General features: G+C 45.0%; 1 protein-coding gene across 1 annotated transcript in view; it reads right to left on the bottom strand.

Annotated features, from left to right (window-relative positions):
- Positions 1-24,813, bottom strand: part of LOC109900144 (phospholipid-transporting ATPase IB) — a 98,801-nt gene that overhangs the window by 10,481 nt on the left and 63,507 nt on the right. Inside the window, exons 25-32 of the mRNA XM_031835023.1 lie at positions 24,500-24,610; positions 20,137-20,211; positions 16,135-16,257; positions 14,183-14,261; positions 10,507-10,568; positions 9,655-9,711; positions 5,172-5,279; positions 1,416-1,504 (exon numbers count right to left, since the gene is read on the bottom strand). Of these exons, the coding sequence (XP_031690883.1) occupies positions 1,416-1,504; positions 5,172-5,279; positions 9,655-9,711; positions 10,507-10,568; positions 14,183-14,261; positions 16,135-16,257; positions 20,137-20,211; positions 24,500-24,610 (704 nt within the window). The remainder of the gene's footprint in view (positions 1-1,415; positions 1,505-5,171; positions 5,280-9,654; positions 9,712-10,506; positions 10,569-14,182; positions 14,262-16,134; positions 16,258-20,136; positions 20,212-24,499; positions 24,611-24,813) is intronic.

Raw genomic sequence — 24,813 nt, 5'->3', positions numbered from 1 at the left:
TTGTAATTGTTTTTAATAACCTGCCCAGGGACTGCGGTTGAAAATTAGCCGGTTGGCTAAAACCGGCACTTTTACTGAAATGTTGATTAATGTGCATTGTCCCTGTAAAAATAAAAATTAACTCAACTCAACATCTGTATTTGGGGAGTTTCTCACATTCTTCTCTGCAGATCCTCTCAAGCTCTGTCAGGTTGGATGGGGAGCATCGCTGCACAGCTATTTTATGGCCTCTCCAGAGATGTTAGATTGGGTTCAAGTCCTGGATCTGGGTTGTTGTCCTGTTGGAAGGTGAACCTTTGCCCCAGTCTGAGGTCCTGAGCGCTCTGGAGCAGGCTTTCATCAAGGATCTCTTTGGACATTGCTCCGTTCTTTCCCTCGATCCTGACTAGTCTCCCAGTCCCTGCCACTGAAAAACATCCCCACAACATGATGCTGCCACCACCATGCTTCACCTTAGGGATGGTGCCAGGTTTCCTCCAGACGTGACACTTGGCATTCAGGCCAAAGAGTTCAATCTTGGTTTCATCAGACCAGTGTAGCTTGTTTCTCATGGTCTGAGAATCCTTTAGGTGCCTTTTGGCAAACTCCAAGCGGGCTGTCATGTGCCTTTTACTGAGGAGTGGCTTCCGCCTGGACACTCTACCATAAAGACCTGATTGGTGGAATGCCGCAGAGATGGTTGTCCTTCTGGAAGGTTCTCCATCTCCACAGAGGAACTCTGGACCTCCCTGACCAAGGCCCTTCTCCCCTGATTGCTCAGTTTGGCAGGGCAGCCAGCTCTAGGAATAGTCCCGGTGGTTCAAAACTTGTTCCATTTAAAAATGATGGAGGCCACTGTGTTCTTGGGGACCTTCAGTGCTTTACAAATATTTTGGAACCCTTCCCCAGATCTGTGCCTCGACACAATCCGGTCTCAGAGCTCTACGGACAATTCCTTCGACCTCATGGCTTGGTTTTTGCTCTGATGTGCACTGTCAACTGTGAGACCATATATAGACAGGTGTGCACACACTTTCCAAATCATGTCCAATCAATTGAATTTACCACAGGTGTAGTCAAATCAAGTTGTAGAAACATCTCAAGGATGATCAATGGAAACAGGATATATCTGAGCTCAATTTCGAGTCTCATAGCAAAGGGGTTGAATAATTATGTAAATAAGGTATTTCTGTTTTTAATTTTTAATAAATGTGCAGAAATGTCTAAAAACGTGTTTTCACTTTGTCGTTATGGGGTATCGTCTGTCGATTGATGAGGAATTAGATTTATTTAATCCATTTTAGAATAAGGCTGTAACGTAACAAAATGATGAAAAAGTCAAGTGGACTGAATACTTTCCGAATGCACTTTATCTGTTCATATGCATGTAGGTATTGATTTTGATCGTACATATGCAGTGTGAGTGTGTTACTCACGCGTTCCAGGCAAAGTCTTTGAGCAGACAGGCTGCTGGCACCAGGACCAGCCCCAGCCAGAAGTGCCAGCAGTGCATCACCCTGTCAGCCTGCAACAAACACACACAACATCAACATCACACACACCATCAACATAAACACACACACACACACACACCGTCAACAAACACACACACCGTCAACATCACACACACCATCAACATCACACACACCATCAACATCACACACACACACACACCGTCAACATCACACACACCGTCAACATCACACACACACACACCGTCAAAATAACACACACACACACCGTCAACATAACACACACACACACCGTCAACATAACACACACACGTCAACATAACACACACACGTCAACATAATGCACACACACACACACACGGTCAACACACACACACACGTCAACACACACACACGTCAACACACACACACAACGTCAACACACACAGAGGGTCAACACACACACACACACACACAAACGTCAACAAACACACACACACGTCAACACACACACACACACACAAACGTCAACACACACACACACACAAACGTCAACACACACACACACACAAACGTCAACACACACACACACACACACACACACACAAACGTCAAGACACACACACACACACACAAACGTCAAGACACACACACACACACACACACAAACGTCAAGACACACACACACACACACACACAAACGTCAAGACACACACACACACACAAACGTCAAGACACACACACACAAACGTCAAGACACACACACACAAACGTCAAGACACACACACACAAACGTCAAGATGCACACACACACAAACGTCAAGATGCACACACACACAAACGTCAAGATGCACACACACACAAACGTCAAGATGCACACACACACAAACGTCAAGACGCACACACACACAAACGTCAACACGCACACACACACAAACGTCAACACACACACACAAACGTCAAGACACACACACACACACACACACAAACGTCAAGACACACACACACACACACAAACGTCAAGACACACACACACACACACAAACGTCAAGACACACACACACAAACGTCAAGACACACACACACAAACGTCAAGACACACACACACAAACGTCAAGACACACACACACAAACGTCAAGACACACACACACAAATGTCAAGACACACACACACAAACGTCAAGACACACACACACAAACGTCAAGACACACACACACAAACGTCAAGATGCACACACACACAAACGTCAAGACACACACACACACAAACGTCAAGACACACACACACACAAACGTCAAGACACACACACACACAAACGTCAAGACACACACACACAAACGTCAACACACACACACAAACGTCAAGACACACAAACACAAACGTCAAGACACACACACACACAAACGTTAAGACACACACACACAAACGTCAACACACACACACAAACGTCAAGACACACAAACACAAACGTCAACACACACACAAACGTCAACACACACACAAACGTCAACACACACACACACAAACGTCAACACACATACACACACACACGTAAACATAACACAATGTCAACATAACACACACACACGTACACACACACACACCACATCAACATAACACACACACCATATCAACATAACACACACACCATATCAACATAACATACACACCATATCAACATAACATACACACCATATCAACATAACATACACACCATATCAACATAACATACACACCATATCAACATAACATACACACCATATCAACATAACATACACACCATATCAACATAACATACACACCATATCAACATAACACAACATTCCAGCAACAAGTTACACAGATACTCTTCATTGAGTAACTACTAGGGTCTCCTCCCTCTGTCATCCAGCTGCAGTCAGTCGCGTTGACCTCTGACCTCTAACCCTGACTCTAGGGGTTAATCATCCACTCAACTTCTGTCTCTCTGCCGCTCTCTCAATCAGCTACATCTTCCTTTCTCTCCACCTGTATTTATTTTTCTCTCTCTTGAAGCGTCTGTTTCTTTATTCATCTCTGCCTGTTGTCCACCTTGAGGCCCCCCCCCCCCCCCTCTAGTCTTTCTACATGGTATCCATTTCTGCCACCATATGCTGAATACCAGTAACAGTTAGCTGAAAATGCCCTGGCAACAAAGCCCATCTCTCTACTATACTGCATTAATACAACTGGACACTGTGCTGTAGTCTACGTTGTACTGGCTAACTAGCTACATCCTTAGTAGCTGTTATGAGGCTGTAGTTCAGAGATAGATAGTTTGGGCCAGACACAGCTGGCATTCCCAGGAAGATTCTCCGGACTGAATTGGAAAACCATTATGAAACATTCCCTGTGACAGCTGGAAACACACCCAGAGACGCTCAGACTACACACACATTCCCTGTCTGACACACACCCACAGACAACCGGACAGACTGTCAGTCTCCGACTAACACCTCCAGAGGTGGGGTGAGGGAGGGGGAGAGAGGTGGGGTGAGAGAGGTGGGGTGAGGGAGGGGGAGAGAGGTGGGGTGAGAGAGGTGGGGTGAGAGAGGTGGGGTGAGGGAGGGGTTGCGACGGGGGAGAGAGGTGGGGTGAGGGAGGGGTTGCGACGGGGGAGAGAGGTGGGGTGAGGGAGGGGTTGCGACGGGGGAGAGAGGTGGGGTGAGGGAGAGATTGCGACGGGGGAGAGAGGTGGGGTGAGGGAGGGATTGCGACGGGGGAGAGAGGTGGGGTGAGGGAGGGGTTGCGACAGGGGAGAGAGGTGGGGTGAGGGAGGGGTTGCGACGGGGGAGAGAGGTGGGGTGAGGGAGGGATTGCGACGGGGGAGAGAGGTGGGGTGAGGGAGGGGGAGAGAGGTGGGGTGAGGAAGGGGTTGTGACGGGGGAGAGAGGTGGGGTTGTGACGGGGGAGAGAGGTGGGGTGAGGGAGGGGTTGTGACGGGGGAGAGAGGTGGGGTGAGGGAGGGATTGTGACGGGGGAGAGAGGTGGGGTGAGGGAGGGGTTGTGACGGGGGAGAGAGGTGGGGTGAGGGAGGGGTGTATGTATTTCTCAGTTCCCCAGTTGGACTGAGCAGCTGCAGGGTTATTCATGTTCCTCATTTCTGACACAAATTGAATTAATGGTCTGAAGGGGGCTGAGACTTCCCCCTCTCTCCCCCTCCCAGTGGGGTACCCCCGCACCAACACACTAGCCCCCTAAAAACACTCAATCAGGGGGTACCCCATAGACACCCACCCACCGGTCCTCCACCAGCCCTGCATAGCCAATCCCACCCACTGTAGAGTCAACACCTCCAGGGCAGGCCGTAAAAGCCTGGGGCTCGGGTGACGGCGCAGCAGGTGCAGAGGGCCTGCAGAGCGGGCTGGCAGGGTATGAATCTCCCTGGGGCTCCAGTAGTGCTGATATGGAACACCCAGAAGGCCAGCCGCCCTGGCGCCAGGCGTAATGAAGGGTTATTACCCCCCACCATCCCATTACCAAAATGACTGACACGTTTGGGGAAAGCTGGGAGGTGGAAAGCACTAAATCCATATAGAACAGGTCCATGGAGCTGTTTCCAAACTATTATGACATATTTACAGCATGGTCTGAGGCGGGGTTATTGGGGCTGACCGCACACCTCTACCGGGTACATCAGCTTTTCAAGTCAACAGGGCACCGTGGACATGGCTTCGTTGAACAGAAGAGACCATTTGAACCATGAGGAGGAGGAGACTTGCCTGGCCTTGCATGTCAGGAGCGATGGGGATGGACGGCCAGAAAGCAGAGTAGACCGTGAAGAAGAGCACCCAGAGAATCATACTGCCCCACACCGCCAGGTGGGAGAACTATAGGGAGAAGAGAGGGGTAGAGAGAGATGGGAGGGAGGGAGAAGAAGAAGAAAGGAAGGGAATAAAATAGAGGAAGTGAGGTCACATAGTTACAGTGCCTTGCGAAAGTATTCGGCCCCCTTGAACTTTGCAACCTTTTGCCACATTTCAGGCTTCAAACATAAAGATATAAAACTGTATTTTTTTGTGAAGAATCAACAACAAGTGGGACACAATCATGACGTGGAACGACATTTATTGGATATTTCAAACTTTTTTAACAAATCAAAAACTGAAAAATTGGGCGTGCAAAATTATTCAGCCCCTTTACTTTCAGTGCAGCAAACTCTCTCCAGAAGTTCAGTGAGGATCTCTGAATGATCCAATGTTGACCTAAATGACTAATGATGATAAATACAATCCACCTGTGTGTAATCAAGTCTCCGTATAAATGCACCTGCACTGTGATAGTCTCAGAGGTCCGTTAAAAGCGCAGAGAGCATCATGAAGAACAAGGAACACAGCAGGCAGGTCCGAAATACTGTTGTGAAGAAGTTTAAAGCCGGATTTGGATACAAAAAGATTTCCCAAGCTTTAAACATCCCAAGGAGCACTGTGCAAGCGATAATATTGAAATGGGAGTATCAGACCACTGCAAATCTACCAAGACCTGGCCGTCCCTCTAAACTTTCAGCTCATACAAGGAGAAGACTGATCAGAGATGCAGCCAAGAGGCCCATCATCACTCTGGATGAACTGCAGAGATCTACAGCTGAGGTGGGAGACTCTGTCTATAGGACAACAATCAGTCGTATATTGCACAAATCTGGCCTTTATGGAAGAGTGGCAAGAAGAAAGCCATTTCTTAAAGATATCCATAAAAAGTGTCGTTTAAAGTTTGCCACAAGCCACCTGGGAGAGACACCAAACATGTGGAAGAAGGTGCTCTGGTCAGATGAAACCAAAATTGAACTTTTTGGCAACAATGCAAAACGTTATGTTTGGCATAAAAGCAACACAGCTCATCACCCTGAACACACTATCCCCACTGTCAAACATGGTGGTGGCAGCATCATGGTTTGGGCCTGCTTTTCTTCAGCAGAGACAGGGAAGATAGTTAAAATTGATGGGAAGATGGATGGAGCCAAATACAGGACCATTCTGGAAGAAAACCTGATGGAGTCTGCAAAAGACCTGAGACTGGGACGGAGATTTGTCTTCCAACAGGACAATGATTCAAAACATAAAGCAAAATCTACAATGGAATGGTTCAAAAATAAACATATCCAGGTGTTAGAATGGCCAAGTCAAAGTCCAGACCTGAATCCAATCCAGAATCTGTGGAAAGAACTGAAAACTGCTGTTCACAAATGCTCTCCATCCAACCTCACTGAGCTCGAGCTGTTTTGCAAGGAGGAATGGGAAAAAATGTCAGTCTCTCGATGTGCAAAACTGATAGAGACATACCCCAAGCGACTTACAGCTGTAATCGCAGCAAAAGGTGGCGCTACAAAGTATTAACTTAAGGGGGCTGAATAATTTTGCACGCCCAATTTCAGTTTTTGATTTGTTAAAAAAGTTTGAAATATCCAATAAATGTCGTTCCACTTCATGATTGTGTCCCACTTGTTGTTGATTCTTCACAAAAAAATACAGTTTTATATCTTTATGTTTGAAGCCTGAAATGTGGCAAAAGATCGCAAAGTTCAAGGGGGCCGAATACTTTCGCAAGGCACTGTAGTTACTGTACATACTGCATATAGACAACCTTGTCCCCGAGTTTTGCCCCTCCTCTCTGTGGCTCTCCCGTCCTCCCCCTCTGTACGGGGCAGTGGTGGACAACGTATTGGGGACTTACTTGTCATACTTGAGTAAAAGTATAGATACCTTAATAGAAAGTTACTCAAGTAAAAGTCTAAAAGTATTTGGTTCTAAATATACTTAAGTATCAAAGTAAATGTAATTGCTAAAATATACTAAAGTATCAAAAGTAAAAGTATAAATCATTTCAAACTCCTTCTATTAGGCAAAGCAGACGGCATCATTTTCTTGTTTTTAAAATGTATGGAAAGCCAGGGTCACACTCCAACACTCAGACATCATTTACAAAAGATGCATTTGTGTTTAGTGAGTCCGCCAGATCAGAGGCAGCAGGGAGGACCAGGGATGTTCTCTTGATAAGTGTGTGAATTGGACCACTTTCCTTTCCTGCTAACTATTCAAAATGTAACGAGTACTTTTGGGTGTCAGGTAAAATGTATGGAGTAAAAAATACATCATTTTCTTTAGGAATGTAGTGAAGTAAAAGTAAAAGTGGGGGGGTGGACAGCAGAATGGACGGGGGGTGTCAACCCACCTCTACCCCCCCTCACCGCAGTAGGAATGAGCTGAGATGGCTGTAACACATGGAAAGGACTGTGTGTGTATGTACAGTATATACGGGGTGCTGTCTCTCTAAACTAGAGTATACCCCACACTGCCAGCTGTCAATCTGTAGACTGCCATCCATCTGTAGGCTACCCTCCATCTGCAGACTACCTTCCATCTGCAGGCTACCTTCCATCTGCAGGCTACCTTCCATCTGCAGGCTACCTTCCATCTGCAGGCTACCTTCCATCTGCAGGCTACCTTCCATCTGCAGGCTACCTTCCATCTGCAGGCTACCTTCCATCTGCAGGCTACCTTCCATCTGCAGGCTACCTTCCATCTGCAGGCTACCTTCCATCTGCAGGCTACCTTCTATGTACAGTCGTGGACAAAAGTTTTGAGAATGACACAAATATTAATTTTCACAAAGTTTGCTGCTTCAGTGTCTTTAGATATTTTTGTCAGATATTACTATGGAATACTGAAGTATAATTACAAGCATTTCATAAGAGTCAAAGGCTTTTATTGACAATTACATGAAGTTGATGCAAAGAGTCAATATTTGCAGTGTTGACCCTTCTTTTTCAAGACCTCAGCAATCCGACCTGGCATGCTGTCAATTAACTTCTGGGCCACATCCTGACTGATGGCAGCCCATTCTTGCATAATCAATGCTTGGAGTTTGTCAGAATTTGTGGGTTTTTGTTTGTCCACCCGCCTCTTGAAGATTGACCACAAGTTCTCAATGGGATTAAGGTCTGGGGAGTTTCCTGGCCATGGACCCAAAATATCGATGTTTTGTTCCCCGAGCCACTTAGTTATCACTTTTGCCTCATGGCAAGGTGCTCCATCATGCTGGAAAAGGCATTGTTCATCACCAAACTGTTCCTGGATGGTTGGGAGAAGTTGCTCTCTGAGGATTTGTTGGTACTATTCTGATGTTTTTCCTGGAGAGAAGTGGCTTCTTTGCTGCCCTTCTTGACACCAGGCCATCCTCCAAAAGTCTTCACCTCACTGTGCGTGCAGATGCACTCACACCTGCCTGCTGCCATTTCTGAGCAAGCTCTGTACTGGTGGTGCCCCAATCCCGCAGCTGAATCAACTTTAGGAGACAGTCCTGGCGCTTGCTGGACTTTCTTGGGCGCCCTGAAGCCTTCTTCACAACAATTGAACCGCTCTCCTTGAAGTTCTTGATGATCCGATAAATGGTTAATTTAGGTGCAATCTTACTGGCAGCAATATCCTTGCCTGTGAAGCCCTTTTTGTGCAAAGCAATGATGAGGGCACATGTTTCCTTGAAAGTAACCATGGTTGACAGAGAAAGAACAATGATTCCAAGCACCACCCTCCTTCTGAAGCTTCCAGTCTGTTATTCAAACTCAATCAGCATGACAGAGTGATCTCCAGCCTTGTCCTCGCCAACACTCACACCTGTGTTAATGAGAGAATCACTGACATGATGTCAGCTGGTCCTTTTGTGGCAGGGCTGAAATGCTTTTTTGGGATTCAGTTTATTTACATGGCAAATAGGGACTTTGCAATTAATTGTAATTCATCTGATCACTCTTCATAACATGCTGGAGTATATGCAAATTGCCATTATACAAACTGAGGCAGCAGACTTTGTGAAAATTAATATTTGTGTCATTCTCAAAACTTGTGGCCATGACTGTACAGTACCAGTCAAAAGTTTGGACACACCTACAGATTCAAGTTTTTAAAAGTTTTTAAAAACTATTTTCTACATTGTATAATAATAGTGAAGATATGAAAACTATGAAAACACACGAATCAGCAGGAACCAAAAAAGGTGTTAAATGTTTTAGATTCTTCAAAGTAGCCACCCTTTGCCTTGACCGCTTTGCACACTTGGCATCCTCTCAACCAGCTTCACCTTGAATGAGTAGGTGTGTCCAAACGTTTGAGTGGTTCTGTATGTCACCACGGTACATCTAAGCAGTCTATAGGAGTAGTGCAGTGGGAGTGTGTGTTGGAGAGGAAATTGTTACGGTAAAACAGACTGTACCCTGGTCCAGGCAGTGGTTTCCATACCAGCTTTCAAACACACTGTTACTACCACATACTGCAGAGAGAAGAGAGAAAGGGAGAGGGGGAGAAGGGGAGAGAAAGAGAGAGAATGAGGCAGGAGAAGAGAGAGAGAGAATGAGGGAGGGGGAGTGAGAGAGAATGGATGGAGAGGGAGAAAGAAAATGAGGGAGGGAGAGAGAGAAAATGAGGGAGGGAGAGAGAGAAAATGAGGGAGGGGGAGAGAAAATGAGGGAGGGGGAGAGAGAAAATGAGGGAGGAAGAGAGAGAAAATGAGGGAGGGAGAGAGAGAAAATGAGGGAGGGAGAGAGAGAAAATGAGGGAGGGAGAGAGAGAAAATGAGGGAGGGAGAGAGAGAAAATGAGGGAGGGAGAGAGAGAAAATGAGGGTGGGGGGGAGAGAAAATAGGAGGGGAAGAGAGAAAATAGGGGGAGGGGAGAAAGAGAGAATGCGGGAGAGAGAATGAGGGGGAGAAAGAGAGAATGAGGGAGAAAGAGAGGTGGGGTTAATTCACAAACGACACCAGAGATGATAAATATCCATAATGATACTGTAAACAATACCTGTTAAACCACTCAAAGTATAACCGCTGCTCTCAGCCATCTAAACACTCACTAACAAATAAGCAACAGACACACACCGTGCTGAATTTAAGGAACAGAGTGATAGAGAGGACACTGTAGATGAATGGAGCGATTGCTGAGGACACTGTAGACCTATGAGTACACTTCATTACTTCTGTAATTAGGGATGAGTCAATGTTTTTGTTCAGAGTATGAGCACCAACACAGACGAGACACACTGTGAGGGGCTGTAGAGGGGATGTGCTTACCGTGTACACAATGTTCCCCACAAACAGGTAGTCAGTACCATGACCGTTGTTGAAAGGACTGTCTGGGGAGAACACATACGCACACACAGTGAAACATTTACTACAAGATTTACAGTTGAAGTCGGAAGTTTACATACACCTTAGCCAAATACATTTAAACTCAGTTTCACAATTCCTGACATTTAATCCTAGTAAAAATGCCCTGTCTTTAGGTCAGTTAGGATCACCAATTTATTTTAAGAATGTGAAATGTCAGAATAATAGTAGAGAAAATGATTTATTTCAGCTTTTATTTCTTTCATCACATTCCCAGTGGGTCAGAAGTTTACATACACTCAATTAATATTTGGTAGCATTGCCTTTAAATTGTTTAACTTGGGTCAAATGTTTCGGGTAGCCTTCCACAAGCTTCCCACAATACATTGAGTGAATTTTGGTCCATTCCTCCTGACAGCTGGTGTAACAGTCAGGTTTGTAGGCCTCCTTGCTCGCACACGCATTTTCAGTTCTGCCCACACTCCAATAACTTGGCCACTCCAATACCTTGACTTTGCTGTCCTTAACTTCTTGGTGACAGGGGGGCAGTATTGAGTAGCTTGGATGAATAACGTGCCCAGAGTAAACAGCCTGCTACTCTGTCCCAGATGCTAATATATGCATATCATTAGTATAATTGGATAGAAAACACTCTGAAGTTTCTAAAACTGTTTGAATGATGTCTGTGAGTATAACAGAACTCATATGGCAGGCGAAAAACTGAGAAAAATCCAACCAGGAAGTGGGAAATCTGAGGTTTGTAGTTTTGCAACTCTTTGCCATTCCAATATACAGTGTAAATTGGGTCATATTGCACTTCCTAAGGCTTCCACTAGATGTCAACAGTCTTTAAAACTTTGTTTGAGGCTTCTACTATGAAGGGTGGCTTGAGCCAGGTGTCTGGCAGAGTGCCACAGGCTCGTGATGCGTCACGAGAGAGTTAGCTCTCGTTCCATTGCTTTTCTACAGACACAGGAATTCTCTGGTTGGAACATAACTGAAGATTTATGATAAAAACATCCTAAAGATTGATTCTATACTCTATACTTATACTTTGACAAGTTTCTACGGGCTGTAACGGAACTTTTCGAACTTTTCGTCCGACATTTGGCTGGACCGGCACGCGTGTTTGGATTTGTTTACCAAACGCCCTAACAAAAGAAGCTATTTGGACATAAATGAAGAACTTAAACCATTTTGCCACAACTTTGGAAATATGCATGGGGTAATTGTCCATTTGGAAGATCCATTTGCAACCAAGCTTTAACTTCCTGACTGATGTCTTGAGATGTTGCTTTAATATATCCACATCATTTTTCTACCTCATGATGCCATCTATTTTGTGAAGTGCACCAGTCCTTCCTGCAGCAAAGCACCCCCACAACATGATGCTGCCACCCCCATGCTTCACGGTTGGGATGGTGTTCTTTGGCTTGCAAGCCTCCCACTTTTCCTCCAAACATAACGATAGTCATTATTGGCAAAAAGTTCAATTTTTTTTTCATCAGACCAGAGGACATTTTTCTAAAAAGTATGATCTTTGTCTCCATGTGCAGTTGCTAACCGTAGTCTGGCTTTTTTATGGCGGTTTTGGAGCAGTGGCTTCTTCCTTGCTGAGCGGCCTTTCAGGTTATGTCGATATAGGACTCATTTTACTCATTCGTTTTACTGTGGATATAGATACTTTTGTACCGGTTTCCTCCAGCATCTTCACAAAGTCCTATGCTGTTGTTCTGGGATTGATTTGCACTTTTCGCACCAAAGTACCTTCATCTCTAGGAGATAGAGTGTGTCTCCTTCCTGAGCGTTATGACGGCTGCGTGGTCCCATGGTGTTTATACTTGCTTACTATTGTTTGTACAGATCAAAGTGGTACCTTCGGGCGTATATTCCTTAACAACGTCTATTTGCGCCCCTACTGGATGGAAATTACAAATGTAATGGCTGTGCTCAATGCAATGGCACTTATAAATGTAGATCCTTCAAACACCCACAAACAGGGAAATCGATCCCAATCAAAGGTGTTATTACATGCTCCACTAAGGCAGTTATTTATCTTATAACTTGTCTTTGTGGTAAAAAAATGATGTGGGTAAAACAAAGCGTGAATTAAAAGTACGTATCTCAGAGCATCGTAGCACCATTAGGTGTAAAAACTTTACTTACCCAGTTGCGGCCCACTTCTTGGAGGCAGGCCACTCGATTTCGTCTCTGTGTTATATTGGCATCAAACAATTACAATGGCAAAGTCACAATAATCACAAGAATGGCTTCAGATCAAAGTCTACGTTGAGACCGAAGGGAACAAGGGTCTTTAAGTTAAAGATCCAGGCAGCCTCTCGTTTTAACAATAAATTATCAAGGTCACCTTGTGTAGCCTAAAATGAATCTATGATCGTATGCTATCCATTTGTTGATTGTATGCTGTTCTTTGAATGCCATTTTAATAATTGAGAATTAACCAATGATATTAGGCCACTCTTGGCCATGATTACAGACACCTGTGTCTTTTGACACTATATAAACGAGTAATTCTGCAGTGTTTGTGATTATACCCTGATGACGGCTTGGCTGTAGAAACGTTGGTAATTACATTTTTGCATCTGAGCACCTAGAGTGTGCAGCTCTCTTTTATTTTCAAGTTTTCTACTCCGCTAGCCAGCACCTCACCTTAATAGGTGTGCGTTTCTTTTTCTTCTAGAACCTTCAGGCGTTTGGAAATTGCTCCCAAGGATGAACCAGACTTTTTACGGTATACAATTTTTTTGTGAGGTCTTGGCTGATTTCTTTTGTTTTTCCCATGATGTCAAGCAAAGAGGCACTGAGTTTGAAGGTAGGCCTTGAAATACATCCACAGGTACACCTCCAATTGACTCAAATTATGTCAATTAGCCTATCAGAAGCTTCTAAATCCATGACTATGCCAAAACTATACTTTGTTATCAAGAAATTTGTGGAGTGGTTGAAAAACAAGTTTCAATGACTCCAACCTAAGTGTATGTAAACTTCCGACTTCAACTGTACATACACTTAATTACTGAATGTACAGTTGCTTTAAGATGAATAGTGCACAGGTGTGAGTGAATATGTCGAGCAGAGTGCACGTGTGAGTGAGTGTCTCTAGCAGAGTGCACGTGTGAGTGAGTGTCTCTAGCAGAGTGCACGTGTGCGAGTAAATATGTCTAGCAGAGTGCACGTGTGAGTGAGTGTCTCTAGCAGAGTGCACGTGTGAGTGAGTGTCTCTAGCAGAGTGCACGTGTGAGTGAGTGTCTCTAGCAGAGTGCACGTGTGAGTGAGTGTCTCTAGCAGAATGCACGTGTGAGTGAGTGTCTCTAGCAGAGTGCACGTGTGCGAGTAAATATGTCTAGCAGAGTGCACGTGTGAGTGAGTGTCTCTAGCAGAGTGCACGTGTGAGTGAGTGTCTCTAGCAGAGTGCACGTGTGAGTGAGTGTCTCTAGCAGAGTGCACGTGTGCGAGTAAATATGTCTAGCAGAGTGCACGTGTGAGTGAGTGTCTCTAGCAGAGTGCACGTGTGAGTGAGTGTCTCTAGCAGAGTGCACGTGTGTGAGTGAGTGTCTCTAGCAGAGTGCACGTGTGTGAGTGAGTGTCTCTAGCAGTGGGTGTAGGGACCACTACTTACCATGTTCTAGAACTTTGAGTGGAAACCAGAAGAGAATAATGGAATGGATCAGAGCATTTATACAGTGACCCCAAAACACCTGAGAGAGGGATGGAGAGAGAGAGAGAGAGAGAGAGAATGAAAGAGCGAGAACAAGAGAATGAAAGAGAGCGATGGATGGAGAGAGAATGAAAGAGAGAGAGAGAATGAAAGAGAGAGAATGAAAGAGCGAGAGGGCAGTAGTAGTGTCAGTAAAAACCAAAGCCAAAACACTCAGAGCCCACAGAAAAACAGTGTTCAGTAATACAACTACCACTATGTATTCACCATCGCTACTAACCAACTGCCCTACACCTGCGCGCACACACACACTTTCTATTCCTAAATTAATGATTTCCTTATTCTCATTAGAGTTGCCATGTGGATGGCCCAGTCTCCCTGCCACCTTGTTTACCTGCAGGATTCCAAAACAAACACCAGGCATCACACATCCATCCCAGAGACATGGACACAAGCCCCAGACATGACCCATCAAACACTGAGCTATGGGAGAACATAAACATGACAATCATAAACTACATGACCAAAAGTATGTGGACACTTGCTCGAACATCTCATTCCAAAGTCATGGGCATTAATATGAAGTTTCTCCCCCCTTTGCTGCTATAACAGCCTCCCCTCTTCTGGGAAGTCTTTCCACTAGATGTTGGAACATTGCGACGGGCCTTGCTTCCATTCAGCCACAAGAGCATTAGTGAGGTTTGGCACAGATGTTAGGCCTGGCGTTCAGATTCATCCTAAAGGTGTTTGATGGGGTTGAGGTCAGGGCTTTGTGCAGGACAGTCAAGTTCTTCCACACCGATGTCAACAAACACTTTCTGTACGGACCTCGATTTGTGCACGGGGGCATTGTCATGCTGAAACTGGAAAGGGCCTTCCCCAAACTGTTGCCACAAAGTAGAAAGCACAGAGTAATCTAGAATGTATGCTGTAGTGTTAACATTAAGGGGCCTAGCCCAAACCATGAAAAACAGTCTCAGAGCATTATTCCTCCACCAAGTGTTACATTTGGCACTGTGCATTGGGGTAGGTAGTGTTCTACCTGATCAGCCAAACCCAGAATCGTCCGTCGGACTGCCAGATGGTGAAGCATGATTCATCACTCCAGAGAATGCGTTTCCACTCATCCAGAGTCCAATGGCGGTGAGCTTTACACCACTCCAGCCGACATTTGGCATGGCGCATGGTGATCTTAGCCTTGTGTGCAGCTGCTCGACCATGGAAACCTGTTTCATGAAGCTCCCTATGAACAGTTATTGTGCTGACGTGCTTCCAGAGTCAGTTTGGAACTTGGTAGAGAGTGTTGCAACCGAGGACAGACGATTTTTATGTGCTACACGCTTCAGCACTCGGCAGTCTCGTTCTGAGCTTGTGTGGCCTACCACTTCGCGGCTGAGCCGTTGTTGCTCCTAGACCTTTCCACTTCACAATAACAGCACTTACAGTTGAGTGGGGCAGCTCAAGCAGGGCAGACATTTGACGAACTGACTTGTTGGAAAGGTGGCATCCAATGACGGTGCCACATTAAAAGTCACTGAGTTATTCAGTAAGGCCATTCTACTGCCAATGTTTGTCTATGTAGATTGCATGGCTGTGTGCTAGATTTTTATACACCTGTCAGTAACGGGTGTGGCTGGAATACCCAAATCCACTAATTTGAAGTGTTGTCCACCTACTTTGTGTATATATATATATATAGTGTAGCTTTATTTCAGATGATGCAATAAATGTTCATATAGGCCTACAAGTTGTCTAAACTCAAATTGTTTCCTTCATAGTGTTCAATGTTCAAAAACGTTCCATATGTTTGTCCATTAATAATTATGGCAGTGTTTGTGTGCACAGTATTTCAATACGATTGAAAATGTTAAAAAGTGGTCTGTGCGTGTTTGTTTGTTTGGGTGTGTGTGTACCTTGGTGTTGAACCCCTCAGCGTTCTGGGTGATGCTGTATAGCTGGGGGAAGCGGAGCATGTTCTGCTGACTGCATGGCCGGTCAAAGATCCCCAGAGTGAAGGGAGGCAGCGCTGTGAAGATCTGACACACACACACACACACAGTACAACGTAAAACACCCAAACAAACACTATGATCGATTGACTTTCAGAAATTCAGACTTACTCCGTTGGCTGTGTTATAGGTCGCACAGTCAGCACAACAATCACAGTGACGCAATCAGCACAACAATCACAGTGACACAATCAGCACAACAATCACAGTGTCACAATCAGCACAACAATCACAGTGACACAATCAGCACAACAATCACAGTGACACAATCAGCACAACAATCACAGTGACACAATCAGCACAACAATCACAGTGACACAATCAGCAGTAATTCCACCACTTCCAAACAGCTCACACAGAGTAGACATGGAAAAAGAGGGAGAGTGAAAGAGAGACAGGGAGGGAGGGAGGGAAGGAGAGATTAAAAGAGAGGGAGGGAAGGAGAGATTAAAAGAGAGGGAGGGAAGGAGAGATTAAAAGAGAGGGAGGGAGGGAGACAGGGAAGGAGAGATTAAAGAGAGGGAGGGAGGGAGGGAGGGAGGGAGGGAGGGAGGGAGGGAGGGAGGGAGGGAGGGAGGGAGGGAGGGAGGGAGGGAGGGAGGGAGGGAGGGAGGGAGGGAGGGAGGGAGGGAGGGAGGGAGGGAGGGAGGGAGGGAGGGAGGGGAGATTAAAAGAGAGGAGAGATTAAAAGAGAGGGAGGGAGGGAAGGAGAGATTAAAAGAGAGGGAGGGAGGGAAGGAGAGATTAAAGAGAGGGAGGGAGGGAAGGAGAGATTAAAAGAGAGGGAAGGAGAGATTAAAAGAGAGGGAAGGAGAGATTAAAAGAGAGGGAAGGAGAGATTAAAAGAGAGGGAGACAGGGAAGGAGAGATTAAAAGAGAGGGAGACAGGGAAGGAGAGATTAAAGAGAGGGAGACAGGGAAGGAGAGATTAAAAGAGAGGGAGACAGGGAAGGAGAGATTAAAAGAGAGGGAGACAGGGAAGGAGAGATTAAAAGAGAGGGAGACAGGGAAGGAGAGATTAAAAGAGAGGGAGACAGGGAAGGAGAGATTAAAAGAGAGGGAGACAGGGAAGGAGAGATTAAAAGAGAGGGAGACAGGGAAGGAGAGATTAAAAGAGAGGGAGACAGGGAAGGAGAGATTAAAAGAGGGAGACAGGCATGGCCAGCCGCATTTTTCTACGGCTGGCCATGCTTTCCACCTGGCTACTCCTACCCCGGACAACAGCACTGCACCCCCAACAGCAACTCGCCCAAGCCTTCCCCATTTCTCCTTCTCCCAAATCCATTCAGCTGATGTTCTGAAAGAGCTGCAAAATCTGGACCCCTACAAATCAGCCGGGCTAGACAATCTGGACCCTTTCTTTCTAAAATTATCTGCCGAAATTGTTGCCACCCCTATTACTAGCCTGTTCAACCTCTCTTTCGTGTCGTCTGAGATTCCCAAAGATTGGAAAGCAGCTGCGGTCATCCCCCTCTTCAAAGGGGGGGACACTCTTGACCCAAACTGCTACAGACCTATATCTATCCTACCGTGCCTTTCTAAGGTCTTCGAAAGCCAAGTCAACAAACAGATTACCGACCATTTCGAATCTCACCATACCTTCTCTGCTATGCAATCTGGTTTCAGAGCTGGTCATGGGTGCACCTCAGCCACGCTCAAGGTCCTAAACGATATCTTAACCGCCATCGATAAGAAACATTACTGTGCAGCCGTATTCATTGATCTGGCCAAGGCTTTCGACTCTGTCAATCACCATATCCTCATCGGCAGACTCGACAGCCTTGGTTTCTCAAATGATTGCCTCGCCTGGTTCACCAACTACTTCTCTGATAGAGTTCAGTGTGTCAAGTCGGAGGGTCTGCTGTCCGGACCTCTGGCAGTCTCTATGGGGGTGCCACAGGGTTCAATTCTTGGACCGACTCTCTTCTCTGTATACATCAATGAGGTCGCTCTTGCTGCTGGTGAGTCCCTGATCCACCTCTACGCAGACGACACCATTCTGTATACTTTCGGCCCTCCTTTGGACACTGTGTTAACAACCCTCCAGGCAAGCTTCAATGCCATACAACTCTCCTTCCGTGGCCTCCAATTGCTCTTAAATACAAGTAAAACTAAATGCATGCTCTTCAACCGATCGCTACCTGCACCTACCCGCCTGTCCAACATCACTACTCTGGACGGCTCTGACTTAGAATACGTGGACAACTACAAATACTTAGGTGTCTGGTTAGACTGTAAACTCTCCTTCCAGACCCATATCAAACATCTCCAATCCAAAGTTAAATCTAGAATTGGCTTCCTATTTCGCAACAAAGCATCCTTCACTCATGCTGCCAAACATACCCTTGTAAAACTGACCATCCTACCAATCCTCGACTTTGGCGATGTCATTTACAAAATAGCCTCCAATACCCTACTCAACAAATTGGATGCAGTCTATCACAGTGCAATCCGTTTTATCACCAAAGCCCCATATACTACCCACCATTGCGACCTGTACGCTCTCGTTGGCTGGCCCTCGCTTCATACTCGTCGCCAAACCCACTGGCTCCATGTCATCTACAAGACCCTGCTAGGTAAAGTCCCCCCTTATCTCAGCTCGCTGGTCACCATAGCATCTCCCACCTGTAGCACACGCTCCAGCAGGTATATCTCTCTAGTCACCCCCAAGACCAATTCTTTCTTTGGCCGCCTCTCCTTCCAGTTCTCTGCTGCCAATGACTGGAACGAACTACAAAAATCTCTGAAACTGGAAACACTTATCTCCCTCACTAGCTTTAAGCACCAACTGTCAGAGCAGCTCACAGATTACTGCACCTGTACATAGCCCACCTATAATTTAGCCCAAACAACTACCTCTTTCCCAACTGTATTTAATTTTTATTTATTTATTTATTTTGCTCCTTTGCACCCCATTATTTTTTTATTTCTACTTTGCACATTCTTCCATTGCAAAACTACCATTCCAGTATTTTACTTGCTATATTGTATTTACTTTGCCATCATGGCCTTTTTTTGCCTTTACCTCCCTTATCTCACCTCATTTGCTCACATTGTATATAGACTTGTTTATACTGCATTATTGACTGTATGTTTGTTTTTACTCCATGTTTAACTCTGTGTCGTTTTATCTGTCGAACTGCTTTGCTTTATCTTGGCCAGGTCGCAATTGTAAATGAGAACTTGTTCTCAACTTGCCTACCTGGTTAAATAAAGGTAAAATAAAATAAATAAATATAAAGGAGAGATTAAAAGAGGGAGACAGGGAAGGAGAGATTAAAAGAGGGAGACAGGGAAGGAGAGATTAAAAGAGGGAGACAGGGAAGGAGAGATTAAAAGAGGGAGACAGGGAAGGAGAGATTAAAAGAGGGAGACAGGGAAGGAGAGATTAAAAGAGGGAGACAGGGAAGGAGAGATTAAAAGAGGGAGACAGGGAAGGAGAGATTAAAAGAGGGAGACAGGGAAGGAGAGATTAAAAGAGAGAGACAGGGAAGGAGAGATTAAAAGAGGGAGACAGGGAAGGAGAGATTAAAAGAGGGAGACAGGGAAGGAGAGATTAAAAGAGGGAGACAGGGAAGGAGAGATTAAAAGAGGGAGACAGGGAAGGAGAGATTAAAAGAGAGAGACAGGGAAGGAGAGATTAAAAGAGAGACAGGGAAGGAGAGATTAAAAGAGAAGCAGGGAGTGAGTGAGTGAGTGAGTGAGTGAGTGAGTGAGTGAGTGAGTGAGTGAGGGAGGGAGGGAGGGAGGGAGGGAGGGAGGGAGTGAGATTAAAAGAGAGGGAGGGAGACAGGGAAACAGAGGGAGAGGGAGAAAGGGATCCAAAATATATAGAACGCGTGTAAAGGACAGATCCAGAAAGAGTGAGACAGAGAAATGGACAGTATGAATAAAGTGGACACTCACCACGTTGTAGAGGCCGATACACCAGCGTTCAAACAGGATCTGTCCAGAGAAGCCGTTCACAAAGGCAAACCACAGCTGGACAAGAGAGGGATGATATATAATGAGTGAAACAAGGGAGCATGGAATAAATTGATTAACAGGGATAGATAGAGGATAACCACGTAGCCCTTGTGCATATATTGACTTCAGAAAGTATTCAATTCTCTTGACTTTTTCCACATTGTGTTGTTACAGCATGAATTTATAATAGATTACATTTAGATTTTGTGTCACTGGCCTACACACAATACACCATAATGTCAAAGTGGAATAAAGTATTTCAAAATGTTTACAAATTAATAAAAAATGATAAGCTGAGTCAATAAGTATTCAACCCCTTTGTTATGGCAAGCTTAAATAAGTTCAGCAGTAAAAATATGCTTAAGTCATATAATAAGTTGCATGGACTCACTCTGTGTGCAAACAAAGTGCTTAACATGACTTTTGAATGTCTACCTCATCTCTGTACTTCACACATAAAATGATCTGTAAGGTCCCTCAGTCCAGCAGTGAATTTCAAACACAGATTCAACCACAAAGGCCAGGGAGGTTTTCCAATGTCTCTCAAAGAAGGGCATCTATTGGTAGATGGGTAAAAATATAAAAGCAGACATTGAATATCCTCTTGAACATGGAGAAGTAATTAATTATCATTACAAAGATACAGGCAACCTTCCTAACTCAGTTGCCGGAGAGGAAGGAAACCACTCAGAGATTTCATCATGAGGCCAATGACAACATTAAAACAGTTAGAGTTTAATGGCCGTGATAGGAGAAAACTGAGGCTGGATCAACAACATTGTAATTACTCCACAATACTAACCTAATTGACAGAGTGAAAAGAAAAAAGCCTGTACAGAATAAAAATATTCCAAAACATCCATCCTGTTTGCAACAAGGCAATAAAAAAAATGTGGCAAAGCAATTCACTTTTTGTCCTGAATACAAAGTGTTATCTTTGTGGGAAATCCAATACAACACATTACTGAGTACCACTCTCCATATTTTCAAGCATAGTGGTGGCTGCATCATGTTATGGGTATGCTTGTAATCAGTGGCAACCAGTCAACTGTTTTGAGCCCCACCTATTTAGGCACCTGTTTGTTTGTTTTATGTTGTTGCCTGTTTTGCATGTTATTTGGGCATTAATACATGTGACATATCAGTTTGCAAATAATGTAAAACAATAAAGCTTTATTGAGTAAGGCAGCTCCAAAACGCAGGTGTTTCAGCCTAGCTCAGTGCTTTACGTGGTGGTGGGTTAACCAGCGGAAAATACGGAGCGTAGGGGTTGGTAACGTTCTCTAGTTGCGGCATGATTGGCTCGGTGTTCTGTAATGGGGATACTACGTCACTGCAAAATCTACGGGTAGAGCTAAAAAAAATCAAGTTGACAATCTACTGGCAAATCCTTTTCAATCCTTGTCATAAGATAAACAATGAAGAGAAATTATAGATAAAACGTATCGGTGCTAATCTGCTATTGGACATAAACATTACACAAGTTGGAAATTGCAAATTCAACAATAAGTGGTTTGGAAAGAATACGTGGCTAACTACAAGCAAGGGTTTAAGGGTCTCTTTTCCAAGCTTAAAAGGATGAACATTCAACATTGGCCATGCTGTCAATCCAGCATGATTTATGCAGCGCTCAAAACAACTTGAAACTCGGAAATCTCAGACTTCAGTGAGTTCAAGACAACTGGGAACTCGGAAAAGAATGAGGTCTGACTGGGAAAACACGTTTTGAACGTCATCCAACTCGGAATTGCAAGTCGGGAACTCAGGCCTCTTTCTAGAGCTCCAACCTGAAGATCACCGATGTCATCGTGATTCAACCTTGTTTTTTCCCCAGTTTCCCAATTGTCTTGAAAGCACCATAAATCCAGAGAATTACAGACTTTGAAGACAAAGTTTGATGACAAAATTTGCCCACGAAGTACTGCCCCACCACCTTCCTGTTCAAGTGAGCACAGCACAACAAGATGTCCAAAAATGTCTTGTATGCTGCTGCATAAATGATGTAATATGCAAGGGAGATATGTATACTGTAGCTAAGAAAGTAATACTTAGTGTATGTTGTGTATTAAGCTGTTAGTAGCCCATGTGCCTCACCATAATAATTTGGTATTTTTAAACCTCTTAAATTGTGCCTACTGTTCTGACTTGGTGGTGCACATGTAGCCTATAACCTCTTTTAGAGAAATGTAATCATTGAATATTGTAAGAGCTTTCATTGTCTGCTTATACGCCCCCTTTATTTATCCTACGGTTCTGGAGATAGTTATAGTGCAATTAATGTATTGCTTAGTGTTGTGTAGTGGATTTGCTGGCATGCATCTAAAGAAAAAACTATTTTGAGTGTGCCCCAGCAAGATTTACATGCTAAAATCGCCACTGCTTGTAATCATTAAGGACTGGGGAGTTTTTCAGGATAAAAAATAATGCCAAGAGTTTTCAAAGTTGTCATCAAGACAAAGGGTGGCTACTTTGAAGAATCTCAAATATAAAATATATTTTGATTTGTTTAACACTTTTTTGGTTACTACATGAGTAAGTGTGTCCAAACTTTAACTGGTACTGTATATATATATATATATCTTTTTTTGTATTTAACTCCCTTTTTTCTCCCAATTTCAATTACAATCTTATCTCATCGCTGCAACTCCCGGGAGAGGCGAAGATCGGGTCATGTGTCATCCTAAATATGACCTGCCACACAGCGCTCCTTAAAACCCATCAGCTTAACCCGGAAGCCAGCTGCACCAATGTGACGGAGGAAACACCGTTCAACTGACGACCAAAGTCAGCCTGCAGGCACCCGGCCTGCCACAAGGAGTCACTAGAGTGCGATGAGCCAAGTAAAGCCCCCCCGGCCAAACCCTCCCCTGACCCGGACGACGCTGGACCAACTGTGCGCCGCCCTATGGGACTCCCGGTCACGGCCGGTTGTGACACAGCCTGAGATCAAACCCGGGTCTGTAGTGACGCCTCAAGCACTGCGGTGCAGTACCTCAGACCGCTGCGCCACTCGGGAGGCCCCTGTATTTGATTTGTAATAAATCTGCAACAATTTCTAGAACAATGTTTTCACTTTGTCATTATGTGTGTAGATGGGTGAGAGAGAAGAAATATATTGAATCCATTTTGAATTCAGGCTGTAACACAACAAAATGTGGAATAAGTCAATGGGTATGAATACTTTCTGAAGGCACTGTAGATTACAGATCTAGGATCAGCTCACACTACCCAATGCTAAAGGTATCCACAAAGAGTAAAACATCCATCCATACAGAGACACAGACTGATCAGAGTGTGGTGAGGTTCCTCGAACATACAGTTTAGCACCCGCCTGCTCTGCCAACCCCCCCCCCCCCCCCCCTCCCTCCCCAAAACACACCACTCTGTATTTCTGCTTTGTGGACAGAGAGTGTCTATGCCCCTTGACGTACAGATCTCTACAGGCAGCCAATCACATGTGATAATCACACATCCTTAGACCTGAGGGAGAGGGACATTGTGGTAGAAGGTTGAGGGTCTGCACCTGCTGGCCTCCTTAATGTTAGACAGAGAAAGGGGCACAGCTGACAAATCACCCTCATGATGGTGGAGCCTTCCAAAATGCCCCTGACCCATCACACACACACAGTCCCTGACCGACCATGTGTGTGTGGGTGTATGTGTGTGTGAGACAGAAAGCAGACACCAGAGGAGCACCTCATCCGTCATTGTCAAACATTTCGACAAACAGCTGCAAAATGTCTCTGTTAATGTGTGTGTGTGTATGTGTCTGTGTGAGAGAGAGAGAGAAAAGAGATTGGTCTAAGGAGGGAAAGGGAGTTAGTCTCTCTCCAAATGGGTCCAGCTTCTATTAATGTTGTTTTAAATAGTAATACATCTTCAAACATTACTGGATGGCATTTATAAGGTACAGTCTATATGTGGGAGGGGTGATGGGGAGGTGAGGGTTGAAGGGTTGAAGGGTGGGAGAGTTGAAGGGTGGGCGAGGTGAGGGTTGAAGGTTGAGAGAGGGAGGGAGGGAGGGAGGGAGATTTGGAGGATGAGAGAGTTGAAGGGTGAGAGAGGTGAGAGTTGAAGGGTGAGAGAGGGAGGGAGGGTTGAAGGGTGGGAGAGGTGAGGGTTGAAGGGTGGGAGAGGTGAGAGTTGAAGGGTGAGAGAGGTGAGAGTTGAAGGGTGAGAGAGGGAGGGAGGGTTGAAGGGTGAGAGAGGTGAGGGTTGAAGGGTGAGAGGGGGAGGGAGGGTTGAAAGGTGGGAGAAGTGAGGTTTAAGGGGTGGGACGGTGAGGGGGAGGGGTGTGTCTTACCTCTATGATGTAGAGAACCACATTCTTATAGAAACAGTAGAGAATACACTTAGTGACACGGTTATAACTCCACGCCCCATGGACCAGCAACAACTTCTCTAGGTAGGAAAACTAGCAACAGAAAGAGAGGGGGGTGAGTGAGAGAGAGAGAGAGGGGGGTGAGAGAGAGAGAGAGAGAGAGAGAGGGGTGGTGAGAGAGAGGGAGATACAGGGTGAGACAAAGAGATAAGCAGTAGTAGACACCTGAGTGGTAAAGACAGATAAACAGAGAGAGAGATTCCTCTGGCTCTCACAGAATACTTCAACTAGCTTAT

This window comes from Oncorhynchus kisutch, linkage group LG11 (genome assembly GCF_002021735.2).
Source record: "Oncorhynchus kisutch isolate 150728-3 linkage group LG11, Okis_V2, whole genome shotgun sequence".
Lineage (NCBI taxonomy): Eukaryota > Metazoa > Chordata > Actinopteri > Salmoniformes > Salmonidae > Oncorhynchus > Oncorhynchus kisutch.
This window is presented reverse-complemented; position numbering and strand designations above follow the sequence as displayed.